Genomic DNA, 16,467 nt, shown 5'->3' with positions numbered 1-16,467 from the left:
TTTTTCTATTTCTACCACTGGGTAGCTGGAGAATCATCTACAGAAACAACGGGCACACTGTCACAAACAGGATCACTCTCAGACGGGTTTAGGGTATTCGTATATCGGATATCCGTAAGTAATTTTCGGATACGAATGGATAATATCCAATCCGTTTGCACCCCTAGACTTTTGGTAAGTTTTTATTTTTTTTTGTACGAAATTTTCAAAATAATTTACTCAAGAGATGTGAATTAATTGGTATTCTTGTTGATAGTAGTGTTCAATTTTGGCTACTCCATAGTCAAGGAGACTTAGAAAAGTGTCTTTGGTAGAATTCCAGGCTAATCAAAGAGATACCGTTTCTCTCTTTTCTTCATCCTCAACTAAACCACTGTTTGAGCTCACATATCATGTGGCGCCAACTATTATACTTCAGTTCCCATCTGCTATTTATTTTACTATTTCTACCTCTTTGGGTAGCTGGAGAATCATCTACAACAACAACAACCACGCTGTCACAAACAGGATCACTCTCAGACGGGCAAACATTGATTTCCTTAAACAAGACATTTGAGCTCGGCTTCTTCAGTCCCAATGGGTCAAGTTATCGCTATGTCGGGATATGGTACCACAAAGTTCCAGGCCAAACCACAGTTTGGATTGCAAATCGAAATAACCCATTGGTAGACAAATCTGGTGTTCTTTTCTTCAACAATAATGGAGAACTAGTAATAATTGATGCTAGAGGGAGCTCTTTTACGGTTGCTTATGGCTTGGGCGGAAAGGATGTTGAGGCAACAATATTGGATTCTGGGAATTTGGTGCTGAGAGAAATAAGCAACTTATCTAGTACTATTTGGCAGAGCTTCGACTATCCGACAGATACATGGCTTCCAGGCATGAAGCTTGGAGTTATAGAGGGGCAAAACCGGTTGTTCACTTCTTGGCGAAGTTCTAGTGATCCAGCAGCTGGAGATTATTCATTTGGTCTTGATCCAAACAAGACAAGCAACCTTTTTATCTGGAAGAAGGATCAGGCTTACTTGACCTTTGGCAAGTGGAATGGTGAGAGTTTCACACTTATTCCTGAATTTCCATATTTGGGTATTAATCTTACTTTTGTTTCGAATGATGAAGAGATGTATTATATGTACTCCATCATTGCTGGTTATGGTAGATATGTTATTGGTATCACTGGACAAATTCAAGAGCTATTTTTGGTAGATTCGCCCGGGGAATGGTTTTTTATCTGGGGTCTGCCACGTGCAAAATGTGATACGTATAACGTTTGTGGACCGTTCGGTTTGTGCAATGAGTCGGCTCTGCATTCTTGCACATGTATGCAGGGTTTTGCACCGGCATCGCAGAGTGATTGGAACAATGGAGACACAAGTGGCGGATGCATTCGCCAAAGCAACTTGCAGTGTTCTACTAGCCCAGTAAATATAACATTTCTTGCCATTCCCCTAGAAGCATATGATCTGCCCCCAAATTATAATCATAAAGCAGTAAATGCTGAACAATGCGAAGCTATTTGCTTGGGTGAGTGCAATTGTACCGGCTATGCCTTCTCCAAAGTGTGCTATTTATTGTATGGAGATATTATAAACTTGCGTGCATGGACTAGTGGTTCTAATATTAAAGAAAGTGTTCTCTATGTTCGTGAAAATGCATCAACCTTAGTGAGCTCCGTCAAGCACTCTCAAGGTACTTTTGAAGTTCAGATTTTTATCAATGTACTTTGTGCTATGAAGATTAATGCGAGGCACAGATATAATATTTTACGTCATGCACTAGCATATAAATATTAAAAATTATAGTCTATTCATGGGAGATCTTTGAAGGATTTGAGAATTTTCATTTACAGGCGACAAGATAAAGACCTATATTATTGTACCAGTCTCGAGTATAACTTTTCTCCTTTTATGCATCGGATTGTTTCTTATTATGAAATGGAGGAGACGTCAAGGTAGGCATCAATTATTATATATATTTATTAAATTTAATTATCTCAGATATATTAGTCATTGCAAGTTGGTGACTATGAAGGGAATATGAAGTACCGCAATAATAACCAAATAGAACTTGAACGTGGCATCGACGGAGAAATAACGCTATGGAAGAGTGATGACAAAGATGTACGAGTGTCATTGTATGATTTCATGTACATAGCAGAGGCTACAAGTAACTTTTCAGAAGAAAACAAACTGGGGGAAGGTGGATTTGGACCTGTCTACAAGGTAATGCTTTTATAGAAACTCTCAGTAAATAAATAATTCTATTATTTCTGAACTTGAAATCAGTTTCTGAAAATCATTTGAATAACAAATTTCTGAATTTGAGTTTTGCATTTACTGAGTCATTGATCTAGTCTCAAAAAACATCGTAAGTTGGACTCTGCAAAAGTCTAATTGTCATGCATAGTTTTGTTTCTATGTACAGGCTGAATTTCCTATTTATATATCCTCCCAATATCTCAATAGTACAAATTTACTCTCCAAATTCCAAACATATATTCACAAAATTGGTCCATCCAAAAATCAAAGCCTAGCAAGAAGATTGAACTTGCTTTCTTATTCTCTCTCTCTCTCTTTTGGAAGAGGATGCCAATTCATGTAGGCCATGTATATTAATTAATTGCATCTTGTATCAGTATCCTTTTATTTACGATAAAACAATATTATGAAAAACAGAGGAGGTCCAATACTTACGTCGGCCATCCAATTAATGGGTTAGATTAGGTTAACGTATTTGATAGGTGTGGATTATTACTCGTTTATGCAGCTTGTTACGGCTGGAGCACGCATTGATCCTCCTGCATGCTTCCTGGTCAATATATTGGAATAGAAAAGGCAATTTACATCAACAACCCAATTTTCAAAAGATCAATTGGCCATCACCTCTCTCTCTCTCTCTCGCTCGATCGATCGATCGATTGACAAGGGTTTAAGTGCCATATATATGTGGGCACAAGTTGTTGCAACTTGCCTCATGCAGTATTTCAAACCGTTAATCGTGATCGATCATTACAAGTCTACAAGCAATTTATGCACATTAAAGTATTGGATTTTCTTAACGGAGCTTAAAATTTAAGTCTACCCAACTTGCTGAACATAAAATTAATGACTATTGGAGTTGAAGAGTTTTTTTTTAATCATAAGTTGAAGAGTTGAAGCGGCACATATTGTAGTATAACAATTATTTTGTTGGTCAATATATCATTCCCATACATGTATATGACTGCATCATGTATCTACTACTTGCAGGGCTGCTTTCGAGAAGGACAGGAGATAGCAGTTAAAAGGCTTGCTTCGACTTCTGGGCAAGGGATGGTTGAGTTCAAAAATGAAATCCTTCTTATTGCCCGTCTTCAGCACAGAAATCTAGTTAGGCTCTTAGGATGTTGCATAAGAGAGGAAGACAAGATGCTAATTTATGAGTACATGCCAAACAAAAGCTTGGATTTCTTCATATTTGGTAAACCTTTTGTATTCAACATCTCAATTATTGAACACACGAGGGAGAATTGCATTGCCTTAATTAGCCACTAGTCCAGATCGAGGCTGGTTCTCAAAAGAGAATTCATGTGATTTATAGTTTCATTTTGCCTTTCCTCAGATCAGATAAAAGGGGCACTGTTAGATTGGGGTAAGCGTTTTCACATAGTAGAAGGGATAGCACAAGGTCTTCTTTATCTTCACAAACACTCTAGGCTCAGAATTATACACAGAGATCTGAAAGCCAGCAATATTCTCTTGGATGAAGAGATGAACCCTAAAATAGCTGATTTCGGAATGGCACGGATGTTTTGTTCAAATGAAACAGAAGGAAGTACAAGAAGGATTGTTGGAACATAGTAATATCTTCACACATATGTTCTTTTATTTTATTTTGAATAATTAATTTGCTGCCATAATGGATTCGATTTAAAACACACCATATATATTCTGTTGCAGTGGTTATATGGCTCCGGAGTATGCATATGAAGGCATTTTCTCAGTTAAATCAGATGTATTTAGCTTCGGTGTATTGCTTCTAGAAATTGTTAGTGGGCTAAGAAGTTCGGGTTTTCATCGATGTGGCAATTCTCTCAGCCTCCTTGGCTATGTAAGTCATGATTAACAAAAAAAAAAAATTCCAGTTTAGAAGTTAAAAAAGAAATCTCATGCTCAATTGCAGTACTGGATAGTTTCTTGCAATACATGACTGCCATTAATTAGCAGATTTGGTTTTCTCGTTGGTGACATAAATCTATATACAATTCTACAAGAATATGTATTATTCGAGAGTAAGCCAACATAAATAGATATTTCCGAGGATATCACTATTACCGATGATAGTATCCACGAGGATGCAAGCACTTTTACCCTCACGGATAAAACATATTCTTGTAGTTAACTATTATAATGCCCTCTATGTTTATGTTATATGATTTGTTTAATATATTTTTTCCTTTTTACATATAAATATTCATTTATCAAACACACCTTGTACTATATATAACTCATTCATGTAAAGTTCAGCCAAATCTTGGACCTTATTAAGCCTCAAATCAGCTTTCAAGGTTGCAGTTAAACAAAATCTGCATTTGTAGTGCTACCATAGTAAGTTCAATAAAAATTGAAGAGTGAAAAAAAAAGAAAAAAAAAAGAAAGAAGAATGACTAATGGAGTTCACATCCTCTACCATTGGTGCCGATGTATTTTTCTTTTCTTCTATAATTTTTCATTTTGAAGGTCTTATTAATTGTCTGGTATTTAATTAATTATAGGCAGCTGAGATACATTAATGCACAATGGTTCCACATATTCAATAATAGCAGTGAAAGTAAACTGCAGAATTACTATCTAAATGTGAAACTAAAGGAACTAAAAGGAGAAAAATCACAAAACTATAATCTCGATTTGATTTTGATAGGCTTGGGATTTGTGGAAAGAAGAAAGGTGGTTTCAGCTGGTGGATCAATCTTTTGTCAACAATTGCCCAATGACAGAGGTGCGCAAGTGCATTCACGTGGCACTGATGTGCGTCCAAGATAATGCAACAAATAGGCCCACCATGTCAGAGGTTGTTACCATGCTTGGCAGTGACAGTAAGAACTTACCTGAACCCAAGCAACCGGCTTTCTTCACAGTTAGGGTTGCAATTGGCGATGACATTGGCCATGACTTGAATAAATCCTACTCTGTTAATATTGTGACAAACAGCATGCCAGATGGTCGCTAGTCATGGAACTACTGGGCCAGAGTGCATTATATTTTTTTTTTTTCAAATCCAATCTGGATATCTTAAATTATTGGTATTATAGAATGATTACCTAGAATAGTAATTGATCTTTTTCAGATCAAATTACTGATCACTAACTTTAGACAATTCATTTTTTGTCTAATGGAAATCTGGATAATTTGATCAAGTCATACCAGATTTGTTTTTTTTTAAATTTTTTTATTTAACAATGCAGATTGAATAAAGCACATTGATACCATCACAATTACAGAACTGTATGTACTGTTTTCTGCATAGTAGTAACACTGTGAATTGGCAGAAGTTTGATGTAATGCCGCACTTGTACATAAGCTGTTTTGATGTAATGCCGCATGAAACCCGCATGAGAAATTAGCATGTTAAGAAATTTTGGGTTACATGAGAAAGTGATTGGCAAGTCCTGAGCCCCGGTTTTAAAAGATATGTTTACTGTACTTGAGAGTTTTGAGTTGGATATATACCAAAAGAAGCAATAGTTGTTCTAAAGATTAAGCAGTTTCATCTTTGCTTGATCAATGATTGGAATTATCATTGCAAACTAAATAATAAAAAAAAACTGACTGACCAGATTTGATGAAATCCGGGGCAAAGGCATGTTATAGTACATGATTAAGTACTTTCTGTTCTAATTATTTTTTAAGAAAATCAGGAAATAAATCTACAGGCATGTAGGCATGCATCTAATATTAGCAAATTTACAATATTTTCAAACATCAATAAATCTGAAACTCAAAAGAAATGTACCTTGAGCCATATTATCACTTGGTTATATTGAGTTCCATATTATCAAACCTCGCAAGGTACATCCACCATGAAATTCCAATTAAATTTTTTATATTGAGTTCCATTTTGGTTGATATATAATATATTGCAACCTCTTAGTACTGTTTTTGTTAATTCTGTCATTGTTTCTTCAGGGGAGAGAAAAGCTGGTAAGATGGAAGAGAAGTAGATACCAATCAAATCTCTGATGACAACCTTCTTTTACCCTTTGTGGATAACTCTTTCACATATAAATAATTTCTTACTATGTGCGAGCGAGACAGACAATACTCAATAAGAATATATTGACACAATAAAAATGAAATATATTGTTATTTATTTATTTATTGAAATAAGTTTGTGTAACAAGTTTCTTGTCTATTTTGTGGTGATGACATAGCCCATGTTATTTATGGAATAAAAAAAGAAACCGGGTTCAATCTACTATGATAACACCTCCAAGTTTTATTTTAAAACCACACAACACACGGATGTGGAGCATACAAAAGTGGAAGAAAGACGAGCAATAATTCTTTTAGTGCATTTTTTTTTTAACTTCGGTTTAAAAATTTATGGAATCTTTTTATTAAAATTAAATGCTCACAACTAAGTTTTGAAAATAATTGTAGTATTTAAAAATATTATGAAATTATTTCAATTATGCAACGGAAATAAATACTTACCTTGCATGTAAAGCTTAAAAAAATACATCATGTTAAAAAATAAAATGCGAGCAAAAAGGTACCTATTTATTCTTTTAAATTTTATGAAAATATGTTAAGTTTAGAGTTTAGACCATCAAGAAGCGTTGGCATAGTTAGGATGTGCTCTAAAACAGAGGGAGAAAACCTTCATTAAAGGAAAGGAAGGGGACAACAATAGGGGTGGCCAACCCTCCGCACAATAAATTTACACCCCAAATCGAAGCTTAGCGCTCCCCTCTTATCCACCGCATAGTAGCACGTACCCTCCACTTCCTTTTCAATTCTCCTCTTCTGGAGTAGGTGCAAACCCTCAATCAGATACAATTTGGCGATGTCGTAACCTCCGCAAAGTATTTTCTTGTTCCCTTTCCTCTGCGCACCTTCCTCTAAAGCTTAGCCTTAGTGTCATCTACACAAATTTTGGTATATGATTATTCCATCGTAAGTATCCCAAAACATTGATACCTATTGTTGTAAAACGAATTTTGAGTTGATGATCTAAAAAAATATAGTATTAGTCTCACTTTATTTCGGAAAACACTTTTTTAATACCGACATGAAGCTTTGACAAAACTGTACCAGTATATTCAACAAAATGCTGTCAAACTAGTATTTTGTTTTGGAGATATTTTACATTTCTTAAGTAACATTGTTAAGATTGAGAGGTGTTTCCTTGTCAATGAGTCTAATCCTCTTTAGCCTCAATTACAGTATCAAAACAGCGTGTTATTCACTCTGACATGCAACATAATTTTTTTTGGTCATTCTTGTTCAGAATTTTTTTTTTTCCACTTTAGATCGTATAATTTGAAACAAATAAATTTGTTTAATCTGATCCGTTCATTTTAAATTAGATTATTCAAATGAAAAATCAGACCTTGCTGAAATAATAGCAGATACACATGACAGTTATTTCAGAAATTCAGACTACTGAATAGCATTGTACTGAGAATTTTTTTTTTAGAAACCATAAATAAAAAAATAGATTTTACCAAACTAACTTGATTGCTTTGTTTTTCACAAAAATCATAAGAATCAAGATGCCATTTCAGTCCCTTTTTTTTTTTGGGGGGGGGGGGGGGGGGGGGGGTTTCGAATTATCATTTTGGTCCCAACCGTTTTCACAGATTTAGAGAAAAAAATATGTTAAAAAATTGTGAAAATTTCTCAGACCGAATTGCCATTTCGGTCCCCAAAATTTTTTTTTTGAACCGAAATGACATTTCAGTTCTTATGATTTTTGTAAAAAAAAATCATCACGTTGGTTTCATAAAAATCTTTTTTTTTCTTTAATTATGGTTTATAAAAAAAAAAAAACTCTTGTACTGATGTGGCTGGAGTATCCAACCTATGGGTTTCACTATTGTTAAAATAACGGATGCTAGAATAGCATTTTATTCCTGCTAAAAGTATTAGTCAAGCATAGCTAGTTAGGTACTAACACCATGTTTGGTTGTGGTCTAAATGGTGGAATAAGGAGTTTAGACTTCGTTATTCCACCAAACGTGCCTTAAATGAGCCGGCCTAAGATGGCATAAGCCGATCTTTAGGCCGGCCTAAATTAAGCCACCTCACATGGTGGTTTAATTTTTATTCCACCTCGTGGCCTAACTTAAATGATTATAATAATATTTTATTTGTATATAATTAGTATATTATTGTTAATAATTATTATTAGTATATAATTATATAATTAATATCTTATATTGTTAATATATTAAATAATTATTATAATAATATTATATAATTAATATCTTATATTGTTAATATATTAAATAATTATTATAATAATATTATATAATTAATATCCTTTTATTAATAATTATTATTAATAAATAATTATATAATTATTATGTTATATTGTTAATATATTAATATTGTGTAATTAGTATCTTATTAACGATATATAACTATATAATTAATATGTTATATTGTTAATATATTAAATAATTATTATAATAATATTATAATATATTAATATTATATAATTAGTATCTTATTATTAATAATAATTATTAATATATAATTAATAACCTATATTGTTAATATATTAAATAATTATTACAATAATATAATAATATAATAATATATTAATATTATATAATATTTTCTTATTCATAATTATTATTAATATGTAATTATATAATTAATATGTTATACTGTTAATATATTAAATAATTATTATAATAATATTACAATATATTATAGTTGTTATTAATATATTAATATCATATAATTAGTATCTTATTATTAATAATTATTAATAATTAATAATTAATATTCTTAATATAGTAAATCATTATTATAATAATATTATAATATATTATAGTTGTTATTGATATATTAATATTATATAATTAGTATCTTATTATTAATATATAATTATATAATTAATATTTTATATTGTTAATATATTAAATTATTATTTTAATAAGATTATATAATTAGTAATTATTATTAATTTATAATTATACAATTATTTTTTTATTATTAATAATTATTATTAATATATTATTTATATTTATATTGTTAATATATTAAATAAATTTTATAATAATATATAATATATTACAATTATTATTAATATATTAATATTATATAATTAGTATCTTATTATAAATAATTAATCAATTTAGGCTTTTAAAACTTTAGTCCTCTATCAACTCTAACCAAACAAGGAATAGTTTAAGCTATGGTTTAACTTTAGGCCTCAACCAAACATGAATAATTTAGACCGACCTAAGTTGGAATAACCAATTTAGACCTCCTTAGCTTTAGGCCACAACCAAACATGGGGTAAATGAATTCGAAAATAAAATGGTTAACAAATGATAAAAAATAAATGGATAAAATAACTTGCGAAATTTTATTATTTTTGACTGTATGATTTTGTACTAAATAAATTAGAAAATTAGAAAATTTTGCATCTACATGCATACCTCCTCGTATATTAGATCAATTTCAAATTTTCAACCGTTTAGATTCATTATGCAAAGCTAATCTAATAAATTTATTCCAGGGATGTGAATTAATTGGTCTTCATGTTGATTGGGCTGTGATGTTGACTAAATATCTAGCCTATTCAATTTTGGCAGCTCCACAGTCAAGGAGACTTGGAAAAGTATCTTTGGTTGGCTCCACGCGGAAATTAATAGTAAGAGCTACTATTTCCCTTTTTTCTTCATCCTCAAACCACTGGTTGAGCTTACATATCATGAGGTGCGTGCCAACTGTCATACTTCCGTAACCATCTGCACTCATTTTTCTATTTCTACCACTGGGTAGCTGGAGAATCATCTACAGAAACAACGGGCACACTGTCACAAACAGGATCACTCTCAGACGGGTTTAGGGTATTCGTATATCGGATATCCGTAAGTAATTTTCGGATACGGATGGAGAATATCCAATCCGTTTGCACCCCTAGACTTTTGGTAAGTTTTTATTTTTTTTTGTACGAAATTTTCAAAATAATTTACTCAAGAGATGTCAATTAATTGGTATTCTTGTTGATAGTAGCGTTCAATTTTGGCTACTCCACAGACAAGGAGACTTAGAAAAGTGTCTTTGGTAGAATTCCAGGCTAATCAAAGAGATACCATTTCTCTCTTTTCTTCATCCTCAACTAAACCACTGTTTGAGCTCACATATCATGTGGCGCCAACTATTATACTTCAGTTCCCATCTGCTATTTATTTTACTATTTCTACCTCTTTGGGTAGCTGGAGAATCATCTACAACAACAACAACCACGCTGTCACAAACAGGATCACTCTCAGACGGGCAAACATTGATTTCCTTAAACAAGACATTTGAGCTCGGCTTCTTCAGTCCCAATGGGTCAAGTTATCGCTATGTCGGGATATGGTACCACAAAGTTCCAGGCCAAACCACAGTTTGGATTGCAAATCGAAATAACCCATTGGTAGACAAATCTGGTGTTCTTTTCTTCAACAATAATGGAGAACTAGTAATAATTGATGCTAGAGGGAGCTCTTTTACGGTTGCTTATGGCTTGGGCGGAAAGGATGTTGAGGCAACAATATTGGATTCTGGGAATTTGGTGCTGAGAGAAATAAGCAACTTATCTAGTACTATTTGGCAGAGCTTCGACTATCCGACAGATACATGGCTTCCAGGCATGAAGCTTGGAGTTATAGAGGGGCAAAACCGGTTGTTCACTTCTTGGCGAAGTTCTAGTGATCCAGCGGCTGGAGATTATTCATTTGGTCTTGATCCAAACAAGACAAGCAACCTTTTTATCTGGAAGAAGGATCAGGCTTACTTGACCTTTGGCAAGTGGAATGGTGAGAGTTTCACACTTATTCCTGAATTTCCATATTTGGGTATTAATCTTACTTTTGTTTCGAATGATGAAGAGATGTATTATATGTACTCCATCATTGCTGGTTATGGTAGATATGTTATTGGTATCACTGGACAAATTCAAGAGCTATTTTTGGTAGATTCGCCCGGGGAATGGTTTTTTATCTGGGGTCTGCCACGTGCAAAATGTGATACGTATAACGTTTGTGGACCGTTCGGTTTGTGCAATGAGTCGGCTCTGCATTCTTGCACATGTATGCAGGGTTTTGCACCGGCATCGCAGAGTGATTGGAACAATGGAGACACAAGTGGCGGATGCATTCGCCAAAGCAACTTGCAGTGTTCAACTAGCCCAGTAAATATAACATTTCTTGCCATTCCCCTAGAAGCATATGATCTGCGCCCAAATTATAATCATAAAGCAGTAAATGCTGAACAATGCGAAGCTATTTGCTTGGGTGAGTGCAATTGTACCGGCTATGCCTTCTCCAAAGTGTGCTATTTATTGTATGGAGATATTATAAACTTGCGTGCATGGACTAGTGGTTCTAATATTAAAGAAAGTGTTCTCTATGTTCGTGAAAATGCATCAACCTTAGTGAGCTCCGTCAAGCACTCTCAAGGTACTTTTGAAGTTCAGATTTTTATCAATGTACTTTGTGCTATGAAGATTAATGCGAGGCACAGATATAATATTTTACGTCATGCACTAGCATATAAATATTAAAAATTATAGTCTATTCATGGGAGATCTTTGAAGGATTTGAGAATTTTCATTTACAGGCGACAAGATAAAGACCTATATTATTGTACCAGTCTCGAGTATAACTTTTCTCCTTTTATGCATCGGATTGTTTCTTATTATGAAATGGAGGAGACGTCAAGGTAGGCATCAATTATTATATATATTTATTAAATTTAATTATCTCAGATATATTAGTCATTGCAAGTTGGTGACTATGAAGGGAATATGAAGTACCGCAATAATAACCAAATAGAACTTGAACGTGGCATCGACGGAGAAATAACGCTATGGAAGAGTGATGACAAAGATGTACGAGTGTCATTGTATGATTTCATGTACATAGCAGAGGCTACAAGTAACTTTTCAGAAGAAAACAAACTGGGGGAAGGTGGATTTGGACCTGTCTACAAGGTAATGCTTTTATAGAAACTCTCAGTAAATAAATAATTCTATTATTTCTGAACTTGAAATCAGTTTCTGAAAATCATTTGAATAACAAATTTCTGAATTTGAGTTTTGCATTTACTGAGTCATTGATCTAGTCTCAAAAAACATCGTAAGTTGGACTCTGCAAAAGTCTAATTGTCATGCATAGTTTTGTTTCTATGTACAGGCTGAATTTCCTATGTATATATCCTCCCAATATCTCAATAGTACAAATTTACTCTGCAAATTCCAAACATATATTCAAAAAATTGGTCCATCCAAAAATCAAAGCCTAGCAAGAAGATCGAACTTGCTTTCTTATTCTCTCTCTCTTTTGGAAGAGGATGCCAATTCATGTAGGCCATGTATATTAATTAATTGCATCTTGTATCAGTATCCTTTTATTTACGATAAAACAATATTATGAAAAACAGAGGAGGTCCAATAGTTACGTTGGCCATCCAATTAATGGGTTAGATTAGGTTAACGTGTTTGATAGGTGTGGATTATTACTCGTTTATGAAGCTTGTTACGGCTGGAGCACGCATTGATCCTCCTGTATATTGGAATAGAAAAGGCAATTTACATCAACAACCCAATTTTCAAAAGATCAATTGGCCATCACTTCTCTCTCTCGCGCTCGATTGATAAGGGTTTAAGTGCCATATATATGTGGGCACAATAAGTTGTTGCAACTTGCCTCATGTAGTATTTCAAAATCCAAAATCCAAACCGTTAATTGTGATCGAACTTTATTACAAGTCTAGCTACAAGCAATTTATGCACATTAACGTTTTGGATTTTCTTAACGGAGCTTAAAATTTAAGCCTACCCAACTTGCCGAACACCCTCTATAAAATTAATGACTATTGGAGTTGAAGAGTTTTTTTTTTTTTAATCATAAGTTGAAGAGTTGAAGCGGCACATATTGTAGTATAACAATTATTTTGTTGGTCAATATATCATTCTCATACATGTATATGACTGCATCATGTATCTACTACTTGCAGGGCTGCTTTCGAGAAGGACAGGAGATAGCAGTTAAAAGGCTTGCTTCGACTTCTGGGCAAGGGATGGTTGAGTTCAAAAATGAAATCCTTCTTATTGCCCGTCTTCAGCACAGAAATCTAGTTAGGCTCTTAGGATGTTGCATAAGAGAGGAAGACAAGATGCTAATTTATGAGTACATGCCAAACAAAAGCTTGGATTTCTTCATATTTGGTAAACCTTTTGTATTCAACATCTCAATTATTGAACACACGAGGGAGAATTGCATTGCCTTAATTAGCCACTAGTCCAGATCGAGGCTGGTTCTCAAAAGAGAATTCATGTGATTTATAGTTTCATTTTGCCTTTCCTCAGATCAGATAAAAGGGGCACTGTTAGATTGGGGTAAGCGTTTTCACATAGTAGAAGGGATAGCACAAGGTCTTCTTTATCTTCACAAACACTCTAGGCTCAGAATTATACACAGAGATCTGAAAGCCAGCAATATTCTCTTGGATGAAGAGATGAACCCTAAAATAGCTGATTTCGGAATGGCACGGATGTTTTGTTCAAATGAAACAGAAGGAAGTACAAGAAGGATTGTTGGAACATAGTAATATCTTCACACATATGTTCTTTTATTTTATTTTGAATAATTAATTTGCTGCCATAATGGATTCGATTTAAAACACACCATATATATTCTGTTGCAGTGGTTATATGGCTCCGGAGTATGCATATGAAGGCATTTTCTCAGTTAAATCAGATGTATTTAGCTTCGGTGTATTGCTTCTAGAAATTGTTAGTGGGCTAAGAAGTTCGGGTTTTCATCGATGTGGCAATTCTCTCAGCCTCCTTGGCTATGTAAGTCATGATTAACAAAAAAAAAAAATTCCAGTTTAGAAGTTAAAAAAGAAATCTCATGCTCAATTGCAGTACTGGATAGTTTCTTGCAATACATGACTGCCATTAATTAGCAGATTTGGTTTTCTCGTTGGTGACATAAATCTATATACAATTCTACAAGAATATGTATTATTCGAGAGTAAGCCAACATAAATAGATATTTCTGAGGATATCACTATTACCGATGATAGTATCCACGAGGATGCAAGCACTTTTACCCTCACGGATAAAACATATTCTTGTAGTTAACTATTATAATGCCCTCTATGTTTATGTTATATGATTTGTTTAATATATTTTTTCCTTTTTACATATAAATATTCATTTATCAAACACACCTTGTACTATATATAACTCATTCATGTAAAGTTCAGCCAAATCTTGGACCTTATTAAGCCTCAAATCAGCTTTCAAGGTTGCAGTTAAACAAAATCTGCATTTGTAGTGCTACCATAGTAAGTTCAATAAAAATTGAAGAGTGAAAAAAAAAGAAAAAAAAAAGAAAGAAGAATGACTAATGGAGTTCACATCCTCTACCATTGGTGCCGATGTATTTTTCTTTTCTTCTATAATTTTTCATTTTGAAGGTCTTATTAATTGTCTGGTATTTAATTAATTATAGGCAGCTGAGATACATTAATGCACAATGGTTCCACATATTCAATAATAGCAGTGAAAGTAAACTGCAGAATTACTATCTAAATGTGAAACTAAAGGAATTAAAAGGAGAAAAATCACAAAACTATAATCTCGATTTGATTTTGATAGGCTTGGGATTTGTGGAAAGAAGAAAGGTGGTTTCAGCTGGTGGATCAATCTTTTGTCAACAATTGCCCAATGACAGAGGTGCGCAAGTGCATTCACGTGGCACTGATGTGCGTCCAAGATAATGCAACAAATAGGCCCACCATGTCAGAGGTTGTTACCATGCTTGGCAGTGACAGTAAGAACTTACCTGAACCCAAGCAACCGGCTTTCTTCACAGTTAGGGTTGCAATTGGCGATGACATTGGCCATGACTTGAATAAATCCTACTCTGTTAATATTGTGACAAACAGCATGCCAGATGGTCGCTAGTCATGGAACTACTGGGCCAGAGTGCATTATATTTTTTTTTTTTCAAATCCAATCTGGATATCTTAAATTATTGGTATTATAGAATGATTACCTAGAATAGTAATTGATCTTTTTCAGATCAAATTACTGATCACTAACTTTAGACAATTCATTTTTTGTCTAATGGAAATCTGGATAATTTGATCAAGTCATACCAGATTTGTTTTTTTTAAAATTTTTTTATTTAACAATGCAGATTGAATAAAGCACATTGATACCATCACAATTACAGAACTGTATGTACTGTTTTCTGCATAGTAGTAACACTGTGAATTGGCAGAAGTTTGATGTAATGCCGCACTTGTACATAAGCTGTTTTGATGTAATGCCGCATGAAACCCGCATGAGAAATTAGCATGTTAAGAAATTTTGGGTTACATGAGAAAGTGATTGGCAAGTCCTGAGCCCCGGTTTTAAAAGATATGTTTACTGTACTTGAGAGTTTTGAGTTGGATATATACCAAAAGAAGCAATAGTTGTTCTAAAGATTAAGCAGTTTCATCTTTGCTTGATCAATGATTGGAATTATCATTGCAAACTAAATAATAAAAAAAAACTGACTGACCAGATTTGATGAAATCCGGGGCAAATGCATGTTATATATAGTACATGATTAAGTACTTTCTGTTCTAATTATTTTTTAAGAAAATCAGGAAATAAATCTACAGGCATGTAGGCATGCATCTAATATTAGCAAATTTACAATATTTTCAAACATCAATAAATCTGAAACTCAAAAGAAATGTACCTTGAGCCATATTATCACTTGGTTATATTGAGTTCCATATTATCAAACCTCGCAAGGTACATCCACCATGAAATTCCTATTAAATTTTTTATATTGAGTTCCATTTTGGTTGATATATAATATATTGCAACCTCTTAGTACTGTTTTTGTTAATTCTGTCATTGTTTCTTCAGGGGAGAGAAAAGCTGGTAAGATGGAAGAGAAGTAGATACCAATCAAATCTCTGATGACAACCTTCTTTTACCCTTTGTGGATAACTCTTTCACATATAAATAATTTCTTACTATGTGCGAGCGAGACAGACAATACTCAATAAGAATATATTGACACAATAAAAATGAAATATATTGTTATTTATTTATTCATTGAAATAAGTTTGTGTAACAAGTTTCTTGTCTATTTTGTGGTGATGACATAGCCCATGTTATTTATGGAATAAAAAAAGAAATCATGAAAGAAACCGTTTTCAATCTACTATGATGACACCTCCAAGTTTTATT

At 33.2% G+C, this 16,467-nt stretch overlaps 2 protein-coding genes across 6 annotated transcripts; both read left to right on the top strand.

Annotated features, from left to right (window-relative positions):
• Positions 1–347: 347 nt before the first annotated feature.
• Positions 348–5,481, top strand: LOC144575674 (G-type lectin S-receptor-like serine/threonine-protein kinase At4g27290). Of its 3 annotated transcripts, none has more exons than XM_078325889.1 (7): positions 348–1,689; positions 1,850–1,945; positions 2,017–2,222; positions 3,249–3,459; positions 3,601–3,838; positions 3,939–4,089; positions 4,900–5,481. In XM_078325889.1, exons 1-7 carry the CDS (start codon positions 393–395, stop codon positions 5,206–5,208), a joined length of 2,508 nt encoding a protein of 835 aa, XP_078182015.1. In that variant the 5' UTR covers positions 348–392; the 3' UTR covers positions 5,209–5,481. The 3 variants fall into 3 exon arrangements, with proteins under 3 accessions (XP_078182015.1, XP_078182017.1, XP_078182016.1); XM_078325891.1 differs by having other exon boundaries at positions 1,850–1,951; positions 2,065–2,222; XM_078325890.1 differs by having other exon boundaries at positions 1,850–1,951; positions 2,032–2,222.
• Positions 5,482–10,309: 4,828 nt separating this feature from the next.
• On the top strand, positions 10,310–15,453 carry LOC144575704 (G-type lectin S-receptor-like serine/threonine-protein kinase At4g27290). 3 transcript variants are annotated; one of them, XM_078325937.1, is made up of 7 exons: positions 10,310–11,662; positions 11,823–11,918; positions 11,990–12,195; positions 13,221–13,431; positions 13,573–13,810; positions 13,911–14,061; positions 14,872–15,453. In XM_078325937.1, exons 1-7 carry the CDS (start codon positions 10,366–10,368, stop codon positions 15,178–15,180), a joined length of 2,508 nt encoding a protein of 835 aa, XP_078182063.1. In that variant the 5' UTR covers positions 10,310–10,365; the 3' UTR covers positions 15,181–15,453. The 3 variants fall into 3 exon arrangements, with proteins under 3 accessions (XP_078182063.1, XP_078182065.1, XP_078182064.1); XM_078325939.1 differs by having other exon boundaries at positions 11,823–11,924; positions 12,038–12,195; XM_078325938.1 differs by having other exon boundaries at positions 11,823–11,924; positions 12,005–12,195.
• The last annotated feature ends 1,014 nt before the right edge of the window (positions 15,454–16,467 follow it).

Source organism: Carex rostrata, chromosome 24 (genome assembly GCF_964058835.1).
Source record: "Carex rostrata chromosome 24, lpCarRost1.2, whole genome shotgun sequence".
NCBI classification, from domain to species: Eukaryota; Viridiplantae; Streptophyta; class Magnoliopsida; order Poales; family Cyperaceae; genus Carex; species Carex rostrata.
This window is presented reverse-complemented; position numbering and strand designations above follow the sequence as displayed.

Excerpts from the sequence above, each read along its gene's own strand:
- LOC144575674 (XM_078325889.1), top strand. The coding sequence starts at position 393 with ATGTGGCGCCAACTATTATACTTCAGTTCCCATCTGCTATTTATTTTA. Across the intron at positions 1,946-2,016 it reads TATTATGAAATGGAGGAGAC|TTGGTGACTATGAAGGGAAT; the intron begins GTCAAGGTAGGC and ends AGTCATTGCAAG. Across the intron at positions 4,090-4,899 it reads CTCTCAGCCTCCTTGGCTAT|GCTTGGGATTTGTGGAAAGA; the intron begins GTAAGTCATGAT and ends TGATTTTGATAG.
- LOC144575704 (XM_078325937.1), top strand. The coding sequence starts at position 10,366 with ATGTGGCGCCAACTATTATACTTCAGTTCCCATCTGCTATTTATTTTA. Across the intron at positions 11,663-11,822 it reads CTCCGTCAAGCACTCTCAAG|GCGACAAGATAAAGACCTAT; the intron begins GTACTTTTGAAG and ends TTTCATTTACAG. Across the intron at positions 14,062-14,871 it reads CTCTCAGCCTCCTTGGCTAT|GCTTGGGATTTGTGGAAAGA; the intron begins GTAAGTCATGAT and ends TGATTTTGATAG.